The sequence below is a fragment of the Propithecus coquereli genome, unplaced genomic scaffold, assembly GCF_000956105.1.
Source record: "Propithecus coquereli isolate 6110/MARCELLA unplaced genomic scaffold, Pcoq_1.0 Scaffold59, whole genome shotgun sequence".
Taxonomy (NCBI): domain Eukaryota; kingdom Metazoa; phylum Chordata; class Mammalia; order Primates; family Indriidae; genus Propithecus; species Propithecus coquereli.
Window position 1 is genome coordinate 627,355 of NW_012151840.1, and position 12,604 is coordinate 639,958.

At 44.6% G+C, this 12,604-nt stretch overlaps 1 protein-coding gene across 1 annotated transcript in view; it reads left to right on the top strand.

Moving 5' to 3' along the window:
- The first annotated feature begins 597 nt into the window (after positions 1 to 597).
- The window catches only part of LOC105821719 (Fc receptor-like protein 2), a 14,129-nt gene continuing 2,122 nt past the window's right edge, over positions 598 to 12,604 (top strand). The window contains exons 1-7 of the mRNA XM_012658484.1: positions 598 to 628; positions 1,592 to 1,612; positions 6,546 to 6,809; positions 7,060 to 7,344; positions 8,230 to 8,517; positions 8,953 to 9,231; positions 9,537 to 9,653. Coding sequence (XP_012513938.1) covers positions 598 to 628; positions 1,592 to 1,612; positions 6,546 to 6,809; positions 7,060 to 7,344; positions 8,230 to 8,517; positions 8,953 to 9,231; positions 9,537 to 9,653 — 1,285 coding nt within the window. The remainder of the gene's footprint in view (positions 629 to 1,591; positions 1,613 to 6,545; positions 6,810 to 7,059; positions 7,345 to 8,229; positions 8,518 to 8,952; positions 9,232 to 9,536; positions 9,654 to 12,604) is intronic.

Genomic DNA, 12,604 nt, shown 5'->3' on the forward strand with positions numbered 1-12,604 from the left:
ATTAAGTTGTGAGAGTGGAACCCTCATGAAGGGGATTAGTGTCCCTTATAAAAGAGGTTTGAGGGAGCTTGTTCATCCCTTCTGCCATGTGAGGACACAGAGAAGGCACTATTTATGAGGAACAGGCTCTCATCAGACATGAAATCTGCTGGTGCCTTGACCTTTTACTTCCCAGGTTCTAGAACTATGAGCAATAAATTTATGTTGTTTATAAATTACTCAGTCTAAGGTATTTTTGTTATAGCAGCCCAAATGGACTAAGACATTTGCCTTTACTCAATTGTATAAAAGGGATAGTGTTGACTTCAGAAGCTTGCTGAAGATATTAAATACGGCACTTAGAACTGTGTCCAACTCATTAAGACTTGCATATAAGTGTTAGTTATCACTGTAGTGTCAAGATGCAGAATTTCTCTGGCATAGAGAGGATTATCTTTAATTCTCTTGGCTACTGCAGGATAAAAGAGAGTGATCAAAGTTTGCTGAGCTCTTCTACTTCCCTTTTTGCTCATTATACAAAACAATTCATCTCCTACTTACAGGCCCCAGCTGGTGGCTGAGAGAGCATTTCTTCTCACATAGCTGGATCAGGTCCTCATGCTGCTGTGGTCATTGCTGGTCGTCCTTGGTGAGTTCAATAACTTGAATTAGAACTGAGGAGGCAACTGTCTCCAGTTCTGGAAAAGTCTGGGGTTTTATCAGGGCCCAGGGACCAGTGGGGATGCTCAGGTCTCGGCTTCCAGCTTAGGCGTCAGGGGCAGATGAAAAGCAGTGGGACTGAGGAAAATCAAATTGCAGCTTGTTCTAATCCTTAATGTTTGAGGCAGGCCACTTTACCACTTGTCGATCATGAACTTCTGTTGTGCTATCTTAGATCTCGTTGAGTGATATTATGTTCTCTTAAATAAAATGTTCCTAATTTCTGAGCTTAATACTGCCTCTCTCCTGCATGAAAACCAGTTATTCACACCATCATCCATAAGATTTGGACTCAGAAACTGTATTGAGACCCTTTGCTAATGTTCCTCTGTTTAATCAAGGACTATGAGGAAGATGAGGGCTGCCGCTGGGAAATAAGATTCCTTTCTCTATACTCTGTAGGCACAAAAATATTTGTTATTGGAATAAAAGTGCTCTAACGTAAAATACGGCCTGAGCAAAGGGATTGATTTAGAGTGGGTTCAACTCTCATAGCTCTTGTTCACTATGCCTGTTTCTTCATGAATGCTTTATGACTGCATTGTCATGTAGCAGCGTGTCTATCAGTTGAAAAGCATAGGTGGGAGAGACAGTGGCGGGGAGGGGGAAGGAAAATGAAATGAAGGAAAGAATTATGAAATATTCAGTGTGGATATTCTGTCAATCCTTTTGGTGAAGGGATGGGTTTGCAACTTGCCTTGTGGTTGCACAACGAATGAGGATTAAGAGTGTGTCGGAGGGAAACTGACTTGCTGGTGATGAGGGAGTAGGGGAGTAGAAAAGGAGTAAAAGATGGAAAGAAGTTTTTAATCAATTTATCAGAGTAACATAAATTTCTGGATTATGAGAACAGTTGCTCTGTGCTAACCTCTGACCTTTGATCCCCTCACAGCTCCAGCCAGTGCACAGGCAGGTGAGTCCTTTCGTCTTTGTTGTTCTCCGTCTCTCATACATCAGCCACCTGGCCACCACAGGGTCCCGCAGAAGTGGCCTTAGAAAGAGTGTGCAGAGGTCCAAGTGTATCGCGCTCAGAACTGCCCCCATCTGAGGTCACATGCCTGGGAGACCGGGCCCCACCCAGCCTTCTCCAGGCCCCAGATGCTTGCTCTTCGCTAAAAGCCCAGGTGTAGGAAGGGAAGTAACATCGGAAGGAAGGTGTGCAGACTGCAGAGGAGGACGATTTAGAGAGAATTGTTTTCCTGCCCGTAGGACTATAACTCCTCAATGTCATCTGGCTGAATACTGAATATCCTCAAGCTCTGAAAACAGTTATCCACAGAGGAAAAATCTCAGGGCTGCAGGGCTACAAACCTCAGCACGGTCAGAATAAACATGGGCCATCATTGCTTTTCTAGCTCCAGATCAGGAGTCAGCAAACTTTTTCTGCAAAAGGCCAGAGACTAAATAGTTTAGGCTTTTCAGGTGTCTGCCATAACTACGCAGCGCTGTCATTGTAGCAGGAAAGCCACTACGGACCATATGTAAATGGGCATGACTGTGTTGCAGAAACACCTTTTTTGTTTTTTACCAAAACAGGTGGCTGACCAGCTTACAGGCTATAGTTTGCCAACCCCTGCTCTAGATTTATTATTTAGTTCTGATTTTTTAAATACTTGTGTTACTTTTTTATTTATTTTTTATTTTTTTATAACAATTCTGAAGATCTAATAGGCCATTGTGTTACTTTTTTAAAGTCGCACAACTAAAACTGATTTCATCTCACCCTTTTTGATTTAAAGCTGTGCTCAGTAAAGGAAGTCAATGAGAAAAATATTTTATTCTACATGGTGGATCTCCCCACGAGCCAAGACTAAAGAAAGAGAGAATTGTTCCCTTGCCTGTCCAGGGGAGCCTGGGCTCTAAGGAACTGTGCTGGGATAAGCAGATCCCCATCTTACCTCAAAGGGAAGGGAAAGTCAGGGAGACCCGCAGGGGTCCTGGCCTGCAGGGTGTTCAGGAACGTGTCTTGTCTCTCGCATCCACCCTTTCCCACGCTGAGCCCGATCTCATGACACGCATCAGCTCCCTTCCTGTCTGGATGGAAATGAGAGGAAACCTCAGTCAGAGCCCAGGTGGTTTCGGGCTGTGAGCGGGAACTGTGCTGTTACTCAGTCTCAGTGAGATGCGGGGCAGGCTCCTGAGGTGAGTCAGCCGTGGCCTCTCAGAGAACAGGGCAACGACCACTCTACTCTCTTTCCTCTCCCTGCTCAAGAGCTCTCAGAAAGCTGGGATGGGAATGTTCTCCAGAACTTTGAGATCTCTCCTTTTAAAAAAAGAATAGAAGGGAACTTAGTTCAGTATGAGGTAGTCAAAAGAGCAGCAGTTACATCTCCTGAAAGACGAGACTCAAATCGTGGCTTTGCTATATACCCGCTGTGTGGGCTGGACGGTCGCTTGGCCTCTGAACCCCAGTCTGGATTCCTGTGAACAGTCTCTGGCCTGTTGAGAATTTCACTCCCATGCAAGGTGTGAAAATGTAACTCAGCACAGCAGCTGAAAAAGTCCTTCTCTCTCCACCCCTTCCCTCCCATTCTTCTCCTCCATTTCCTCCTTCTTGCTCCATTCATAAGCTGCACTCACCACCTGGGACGTTGCCTTGTGTGCAAAGTCTGAGAAATATCATTTCTCTTTTGCTCTTGCTGCTGCTCTGGTAAAGATATTTTTCATTGACATTCTTGTAAAAAAAAAATTCTTCAGCTGCATACATCTTGCCCCTAGATTTGCTCAACCTAGGGGTTTCATAACCTAACTTTCTTCCTGCCTCCTACCATTGTCCCCTCAATTCAATTTTTCTGTACCTCTGGAGGTCAGCAAGATTCTATTGGGCACCTCCGTAGGTACAGCCCCTCTCAGCCTGGCTGTGTCTGTCCTCCTCCATCAATCCTACTTGCTGGAGGATTTGGAACTCCCTGAGGATGGACGAGTCAGCATTAGGGCTTCTTCACCCTGTTTCTCCAGGGCCTCTGATTCCTTCCACTCCACTGAAATTGTGCACAGATTAGAACCCTTGAGGTTGGGTCACAATTACAGCCAATGTAGAGCCAGCCACACTTCTGCTGAGACCTCCGATCTGCCAGGGAGTGGGCATCTGGGTGGTCACAGCCACCCTGGAATCAAGTGGATCCACATTCTATTGCAAACCCTGCCTGACTCTGTGGGGTTCCCTGGTGGAAGATGTGGACCAACTTATGTCTACCCCCTAGGACGTTGCTCTGGGAGGCTTTGACCTCAAATCACTTTCACTCCTTGAGCCTCCCAAGTCCACCCCATCTCACAGATTGCAACCCATTGTTTTGGTTGTTCTTGAAGTGCAGTCATGACAGCCTCTTATTCTTGTTCGTCATTATTAGCTTCAGCAACAAGGGCATTCCCCTCAAGGTTGTGACAATCCGCAACTGACTAAGTGGTCCATGTGTGCATGCATGCAAGCACAGTTGAACACCTACCTCACAGAATCCTTAAAATATCCTTAAGAGGCAAACACTTGCCATCGTTCCATTTCTCAGGTGAGAAATCGAGGTACAGAGAGTAAAGTACTCTGTCCACTATCAGCTAATAATAGCAGACTTGGATTCCGAACAGTGTGAACCTAGTTTAACTAGGTTAAACATTGTGAGCACTAGAATCCCTCAGTGACCCTTGGCGATGATGCACTCTCCCTGCTACTTCACTTCTGGGCCCTCCAGTTTTACGCCCACTTCCCAGGTGGTTCCTCCCCAGAGCTGCAGTGAGCTCCCCTGCCGCTCCCACCTGCTGGCTGCAGTTTCAGATTCAGTGTCAGCCACTCCCACTACTCTCCACCCTCTGGCTTGCTCTCTGCTCTCCACCTGGCTCTGCCTGTTTATAAGCAGTAAAACCCCCAGGCTCACTTAGCGAGCTCAGAGCCTGCGAGGCTGCCCATCAAGTGCCTTTTCAATAGCGTCTCTAACCATGACTTCCTACCCTCCTTTCCCAACATTATTCTCCCCAGGAGTTTTTCCTGTTTCTGGATGAAGACTGTACAAGTGGGTTAAAAGTCGGCTTGATTGCAAGTCCCACAGAAGAGTTCCCATGGGATCTAACCTCAATCTGTGAAGGAGGGCAAAATCTTAAATTAATTGTTTCTGCAACCCACTTTCTAATTTCACTAGAAAACAGATTGTCAGCAGGGCAGGGAGGCTCATGCCTGTAATCCTAGCACTCTGGGAGGCTAAGGTGGGAGGGTTGCTTTAGCTCAGGAGTTTAAGACCAGCCTGAGCAACAGCAAGACCCTGTTGCTACTAAAAGTAGAAAAAATTAGCTAGGGCATAGTGGTGTGCACCTGTAGTCCCAGCCACTCGGGAGGCTGAGGCAGGAGGATCGCTTGAGCCCAGGAGTTTGAGGTTGCTGTGAGCTAGGCTGACGCCATGGCGCTCTACCATGGGCAACAGAGCAAGACTCTGTCTCAAAAAAAAAGAAAGAAACAAAGAAAGAAAGAAAATGGATTCCCCTCCCCCACCACCAAATGTCCAACAGGTAATTCTGATTCTCCTAGAACAGCCAGTACCAAACCATACATTTTTCCAAATATTATAATTCCAATTCCACAAGTCACTTGTGATATTTTGGCTTGGGCTCTGCAAACAATGGTGTTTTATGAGCCATCGCTTCTCTTACTTGATGAATCTCTGTTTCCTTCCACTACACATCCAAATCTGACAGTCATGGTACAATTGCATAATGATAGGGAGAAGATTTTTATTTGAGTACAACGTAGTTCCTCCCCTTAAGGTCAAAATCCTCAACTATAATCCTAAAATATAATGCCAATGTCATAAACACAGAACATAATCTGGTACCATAAATAAGTAAACCGACAGGGTAGAAAGTAGAGAACCTGTGGCCCATCTGAGGAAAGCAGCCTGGGGAGGACATTTGTCATAGGCAGTGACTTTTTTCTCAAAATGATCAGTCTCTAGGAACCGAGCCTTGGATTAAAAATAATCTCTACTTTGTTATACATTGAATGATGGGAAAAATTTTCTGAAAGCATTCAAGTGGAAAGTTCTGAGAATTAAAGATATTGGACCTTATTCCAGTAACTGGCTTATTCCTCAGTCATCCAGACCACTTGGGGGTTTCATCTGGTGAGGCAAGAAGAAGGGAAGGGACTGAATTCACAAGACAGTGCAGAGCTCTGAGGGCTGGATGAAGGCACGGGAGATGGGAAAGTAAAGTGCCCACTGAGGACAAGGGTCCCCCGTGTGATGTCACCAGTGGAGAGAGCTAAGGGTAAGGAGCCTTAGCAGAACACTCCTTCATGCATGTAAAAAGTTATGTTTACCTTGACACCCTCTTCAATGGACCGAATGTTTGTGTCCCCCTCAAATTCACATGTGGAAACCCTAATCCCAGCGTGATGGTATTTGGAGGTGGGGCCTTTGGGATGTGATCATGAGGGTGGAGCCCTCATGAATGGGATTCGTGCTCTTATAAGAAGAGGCCAGCGAGCTAGCTAGTTCTTTCTCTACCATGTGAGGATACAGTGAAAAGTCTGCAGTCTGCAACCTGGAAGAGGGCCCTTCCAAGAACCCGGCAATGCTGGCACTCTGACCTCAGACCTCCAACCTCCAGAACTGTGAGGAATAAATTCCTGTTGCTGATAAGCCACCCAGTTTATGGATTTTTGTTATAGCAGCCCGAGCTAAGATACCTCCTCAGGAAAAATGGGATGTCACCGTCAGTAATTAAGGCACGGGTTGGAACCTCCCTCTTACCTAAAGATGTATAAGCTGTGCCTCTGAGAGCATCCCACTGCCAAGGAAGCAGGTCAGGCATCTGGGTTCTCTGCAGAAATGGTAAATCCAGTTTCCCTCCCTCTTTTGCAGATGGGCTGACCCTCCTGGCGCCCCCCTCTGTCTTTGAAGGAGACAGAATAGTTCTGACATGCCAGGAAGAAAAGAACTGGAAAATAGAGACGGTGACTTACTACAAGGATGGAAAAAAATTACTTTCTTTAGAAAAATTCTCAGATTTCTCTGTCCAAAGTGCAATTCTGAGTGACAGTGGCAGCTATTACTGTACTGCTACTGGACGTAGACTACTCTGGACATCGAAAAAAACTTCACAAATAGTCAATATCAAAGTCCAAGGTAAAACCTTTACTCCTGTGGGCTGGGCTGCACAGGAGACTGTGGCAACAGAGCAGGGTGGGTACCTGGTAGGAGAAAGCTGCCCACTGGCCAAATGTGGACTGGAGTGCTTGTGGTTTGACCAGCAAGGAGCTGTGATGGGTGAGATGTGTCTGGCCCTGAATGTCCTGGGGTCACTTCTCTCCAGGGGCTTTTTAGCAGGAACCTTGGATCTCACTGCTCTGGGGAATGTTGTACTCCTTCTCTCTAGAGTTGTTTCAACATCCCGTGCTGACAGCCAGCTCCTTCCAGCCCATTGAGGGGGGTCCAGTGACCCTGACCTGTGAGACCCAGCTCCATCCACAGAAGTCAGTGATCCAGCTCCAGTTCTGCTTCTTCAGAGATAGCCAGGCCCTGGGATCAGGCTGGAGCAGCTCCCCAGAGCTCCAGATCGCTGCAATGTGGAGTGAAGACTCAGGGTCTTACTGGTGTGAGGCAGAGACTCTGGTACCCAGGATCAGAAAACAGAGCCCCCAATCTCAGATTCATGTGCAGAGTAAGTATCCATAGGGCTGAGCCTGGGAGGAAGAGAGAAGTGCTTTAGCTTCAGCTGGACTGCTGGGCTTTTTGTTTCTTTGTGCAACTCTTGTCCTTGAGGAAAGTGGGTGTTGGGCTAGAGAAACTCTCAGATTACTCCTGGCATCTCTCTTCATGAGAAAAAGAAATAGACTAAGCTCCTTATAAGCCTTTTTTCTTTTATTGATTAAGTAATATTCATTGATTAAGTCTTCATGGATCATTGACTGTGTGCATTTAGCAGTCAGCTGGGTACTTTGAAAGGCAAGGCATGGGCTCTCTGCATGGCTCCGCATGCTCTGACTGCAGCGTAGATTGAACTAGGAGGCAACATGGTGCTGCAGCATGCGGAGCTAAATGCAGCGTCAGAGAGAGCAGAGAGCAGAGTGAACACAGTGGTCAGAGGAGAGGTAGTGATTTGGCTCAGCCTTGGAACTGGGAATGATAGAGTAATTGCAACTGGGATTGCTCTTAGGAACAATGCCTTTTCCAAGATAGGACTGATGCTACCAGTGTCCGTTTTCATTCTGTGCAAAAGGCATCTGTCTGCACGGTGACTCATCAAAAAAAAAAAAAAAAAAATTAAAGTTTCCTGTCTCATGGAGTGGATGATCTATCACAAATTCTTAAATGATCTCTACCCATGAAATTAGCAAGGATCAGGGTTAGAACATACAAGTATCTGTATCCACATTCTTCAAAAAAAACTGTCATGGATTCCCTACCTCTGTAAGAATACTCATAATGGATTACGTGTACAATCCCCATATTCCCATTGCTTGCATTAGAGAGTAGACTCAGTCTACCCCCATTCCCAGAGTTTCCCACAGTCAGGATTCTCACCTGTTATCTTATATCCATCTAGGAATCCCCATCTCTAATGTAACCTTGGAGACCCGGGTCCCCGGGGGACAGGTGATTGAAGGAGGAAAGCTAGACCTGCTCTGCTCAGTGGCTGAGGGCACAGGAAACATCACATTCTCCTGGCACAGAGAGGCCACAGGACTCAGTCTGGGAAAGAAGATCCAGCGTTCTCTGACAGCAGAGCTAGACATCCTGGCTGTGAGGGAGAGTGATGCTGGTGGATATCACTGTACAGCTGACAATGGCCATGAGCCCATCCAGAGCAAGGTGGTGAATATCCTTGTGAGAAGTGAGTTACACTCTCATTCATCTCCACCAGAAATTGCAGAATCAAGGTCACTGTACCCAAGGAGTCATGAGGAATTCCAGGAGGTCCCAGGGCTCAGTGCTGTGGAGAACTAAAAGCAATTTGTAATTGAGCTATCCTTGCAAGTTAAGCTGCTGACATCTTTCTTTTTGTAGAAATATAAAGAAGGCTCGATTGGTGTAAGAAAAAAAATAAGATGCAAACAACAATGACCACATCTTTAGACAGTACCTCAGCATTGATATTCCCCCCAAAGTTTTAAATACATTGTTGAAAAAATTACCTCTGATCGTTCTAGTGGAGATATGAAAATGGAAGGAATGCACAATGCCCAAGGGTCCAGGCCCTTTTCTGAGACCTTAGAATGGGAGTTTGTGAGTCTATTGTAGCATCACAGATTCTCTCTGTGTCTGTCAGTTCCAGCGTCCAGCCCTGTCCTCACCATCACAGCTCCCAGGGCCAGGCCTGTGGTGGGAGACGTGGTGGAACTCCACTGTGAGGCCCTGAGAGGCTCCGCCCCGATCCTGTACCAGTTTTATCATGAGGATGTCAGCCTGGGGAACAGCTCGGCCCCCTCTGGAGGAGGAGTGTCCTTCAACCTCTCTCTGACTGCAGAACATTCTGGAAACTACTCTTGTGAGGCTAACAATGGCCTAGGGGCCCAGCGCAGCGAGGTGGTGACACTCTCCATCGCAGGTGTGTCGGTGGTATCTGCATACGGAGTATGATGATCAATGGCTCTGTCCCACCAGTCTTTATTGGTACCATATTGGGGTTTCAGAAGATAGGAGGCGTCCTGGAGATGTCTGCTGTTGAAGGGGAGGTGGGAAAGATGATCCCAGTGTCTAGCTGCTTTTCTTTTCCCCACACTAACCTGAAGCATACAGAGTATACTTAAATGACTTCTTACATGAATTTTTATTTACCATTCCCACACAGTATTGATAAGAAGGGCCCAAGTCTTTACCCTGCAGGACTGAAGCACTGATTTCTTCCCTTAGGGGCTAATGGCTGTAGAAGAGACCTTGTCATAGCCAGAGCTCTTGGGGGACTGTTTGGTATCCTTGCTTTAACTGGTGGTGTTGTGCTATTTTATCACTGGTCTCACAAGATATCAGGTTGGTATTTACTATTTGTTGTGTTTTCCCTATTTTGCTATGACCTTTTCCATCAGTGATATAGATTAGATTTGCAAGAAAAAAAAAAAGGAGACAGAAAAGAAAACCTTCCAAAATCCAATAATTTCTTCCTAGGCTGCCCGTTCCATGCAATGGGCAATGTTGCCATACTACTATTTTACAATACATCATTGTCGCCTGTGTGCAATCATTTGAGATTAAAATATTAACACATTCCTCCATGCTTGACTTTTAAATTAAAAAGTTTAATTATTAAATATCCTTTAATAATTTTCAATAGACAGTTTATACATAATGGAGTAAAATGTAATAAGGGGCTGTATTTAAAGGAACTAAAATCAATTGAATATAATCTTTTCTCTTTTATTTATCCATTTCCTGTTAGTTACCCTACTCATGACAAGTAGACATTGACTCCTCTTTGAATTCTTAGATCCATTCTATGGATCACAAGGAGCCATCTCCACCCGAATGTCTGGTGGTCAATGCTGGCTCTAGGGCAGGATCTAGACTGTCAACAAAAGCACATACACGTAGACTCTCCATGTGGCCTGGATGACCTTAAGGTCATAGCACAAAGACCTCAAGGGAGTAGACTTTTGACATATTGGCTCAGGCTCCAAAAGCAAATGTGGTAGTGAATCTGCAATACCTTTTATCAACCAATTTTAAAATTGTGATGTAGTGTCACTTCCGGCAAAATTTTATTGTGTCCTAGTGCTTCACAAACATGCTCAGAAATGAAGGGAGAGAGCGCAGGCTGCACCTCTAAATGGGAGAACTGTCCAAGAATTTGCAGCCATATTTTTAAAATTTTCATACACACTTCCATGAGTTCCAATCCATATCACCAAACCCCATAAGACTCTCAAAAGCAGAAGCCCCCAGGCCACTCTCTCCAGAACCAGCAAATGCCCCGTGTAACAAGTGGTTCTAGAAGCCAGCTGTATCTCCCTAGCCTCTCTCCTCTCTTGTCTCAGTGCTTCTTCACTTTGTTATTGCCTCTTCTGTGCCTAGAAATAGACTTTTAAAAACATATTGTCCAGCATTTCTAGTTGTCTTTAAGAGAAGGGTTGGTTCAAATTTCTTTGTTAACCGTTACTGGAGGCTTAAAGGCATCCACATTTTATAATCAACACTTTCTTAATGCTGCTGTGTTTTTGGCATTTTCAGCCTCACTATATCTTTTTGTAATATATTGTTTTCAAGGTCAAGAATTTAGAGAATTCCTCTGAGTGATTTCTCATACTGATCTCTATTAATATTCTACCAGTCAAAAAAAGTTGTCAGTGACCAATTATTGGGTCAATGATGTATGGCAAGTTTACGTATATTATCTGTAATTATAAGTTATTTTAGGTGTGTATTGTTTACGTTTAACTATCTTGGGAAAGTTAAGTAGTCCACTGTGCTCATTCTGCCAGTAGAGGGCAGAGCTAAGACCAGACTCCATATCTGCCTGACTAAAACGTCTCAAACCTAACTTTGTCGCATCTCCTGACTTTAACTATTCACTTCTCATAAGTTTCATATTTCAGTATTGAAACTATCAGGTAAAGGGCAAGAATGGGGTACATCGGAATATCAGTAATAACTTTTACACTCTTGCAACATGCCTTCTTACACTTACCTACTTCTATCAAGTGAAAGAAATTTTAGAAATTAATTTTTTCCCATATAGTAAATATTTAAGCCAGTATTTTCAAGTCCAGTGGAAGTTCTATTTTTTTAAACAGACAGTCTAAGACTAAGGAATTGTGATATTATACCAAATGGATCCCTCCCTGCTGCTCTACCCTCAAAATAAATTTCACAGGCCCTCATTCCTTTCTAGAACCTCCTGCCTCATCATTGCTCTTTCGGGGACGAAATGACCTTTCAGGTAACCAGCTCTGCTCTGTTTTCTCACCCACAAAATGAGAAAATAAAGTCACCTCAGATCTACACTATGACACACCTAAGCTATCTTCAACTATTCTAGACTTACAAAAGAGAATGGTTGTTCTTTTCTATGAAAACAGAATAGGGTGCCTATATTGGTCTACTGGGGTTGCCATAACAAATACCACAGACTGGGTGACTTAAGCAACAGAAATTAATTTTCTTACCATTCTGGAGGCTAGGAAGTCCAACATTCAGATGCCAGCAAGATCGGTTTCATTCCGAAGCCTCTTCTCTTAGCTTGCAGTCGGCTGCCATCTTGCTGTGTACTCACATGACTTCTTGCGTGCATGCAGAGAGAAAGAATAACTTCTCTGTGTCACTTCTTATAAGGACATTGATCCTATTGTATCAGGGTCCCACCCTTATGACCTCACTTAAATTTAACACCTTCTGCAAAGGCCCTGTTTCCAAATATGGTCACGTTGGGCATTAGGGCTTCAATATATGAATTTTGGGAGGATACATTCAGTCCATAATGTGCCCAAGAGGGGGCAAGTGCTGATATAAAAACACTTTTCAATCCTCCTAATGTGTCAGTTTTGTTATTGTCCCATTGGCCAAAATAAGTCACATGATCATGCCCAAATGCATTGCTTTGCAATGTGATGCAGACTATCCGCTTACTCCTGTGTAATTTTATGCAAACAAAACAAAAACAGTAACAACAAAACAAAAGCATAGCTTCTCCAAAGAGTCCCTGTTCAGTATCAGTGTGTTTGGTCCCATGTAGTGATGACTAAAAGCTCTTCGAATCCCTAAGTTAAAGCATTCACCTCCCACTGCCCACCTCAGGCCCTATTCAGGCCAGCCTTCTGCAGTGCAGAAAGGGGCCCTGGTCTGATGTTTCTGTTTTCCTCAACTTGCTTCTGTTTTTGAAGCCTCCATCGTTGGTGTTGATTACCTCTGGCACCAAAAAAAGCTGACTTTCCAGACTTGATGGGTTGAGCAAACCAGTTTCTATTTGGGGTATGTGTTTATGGGTTCTC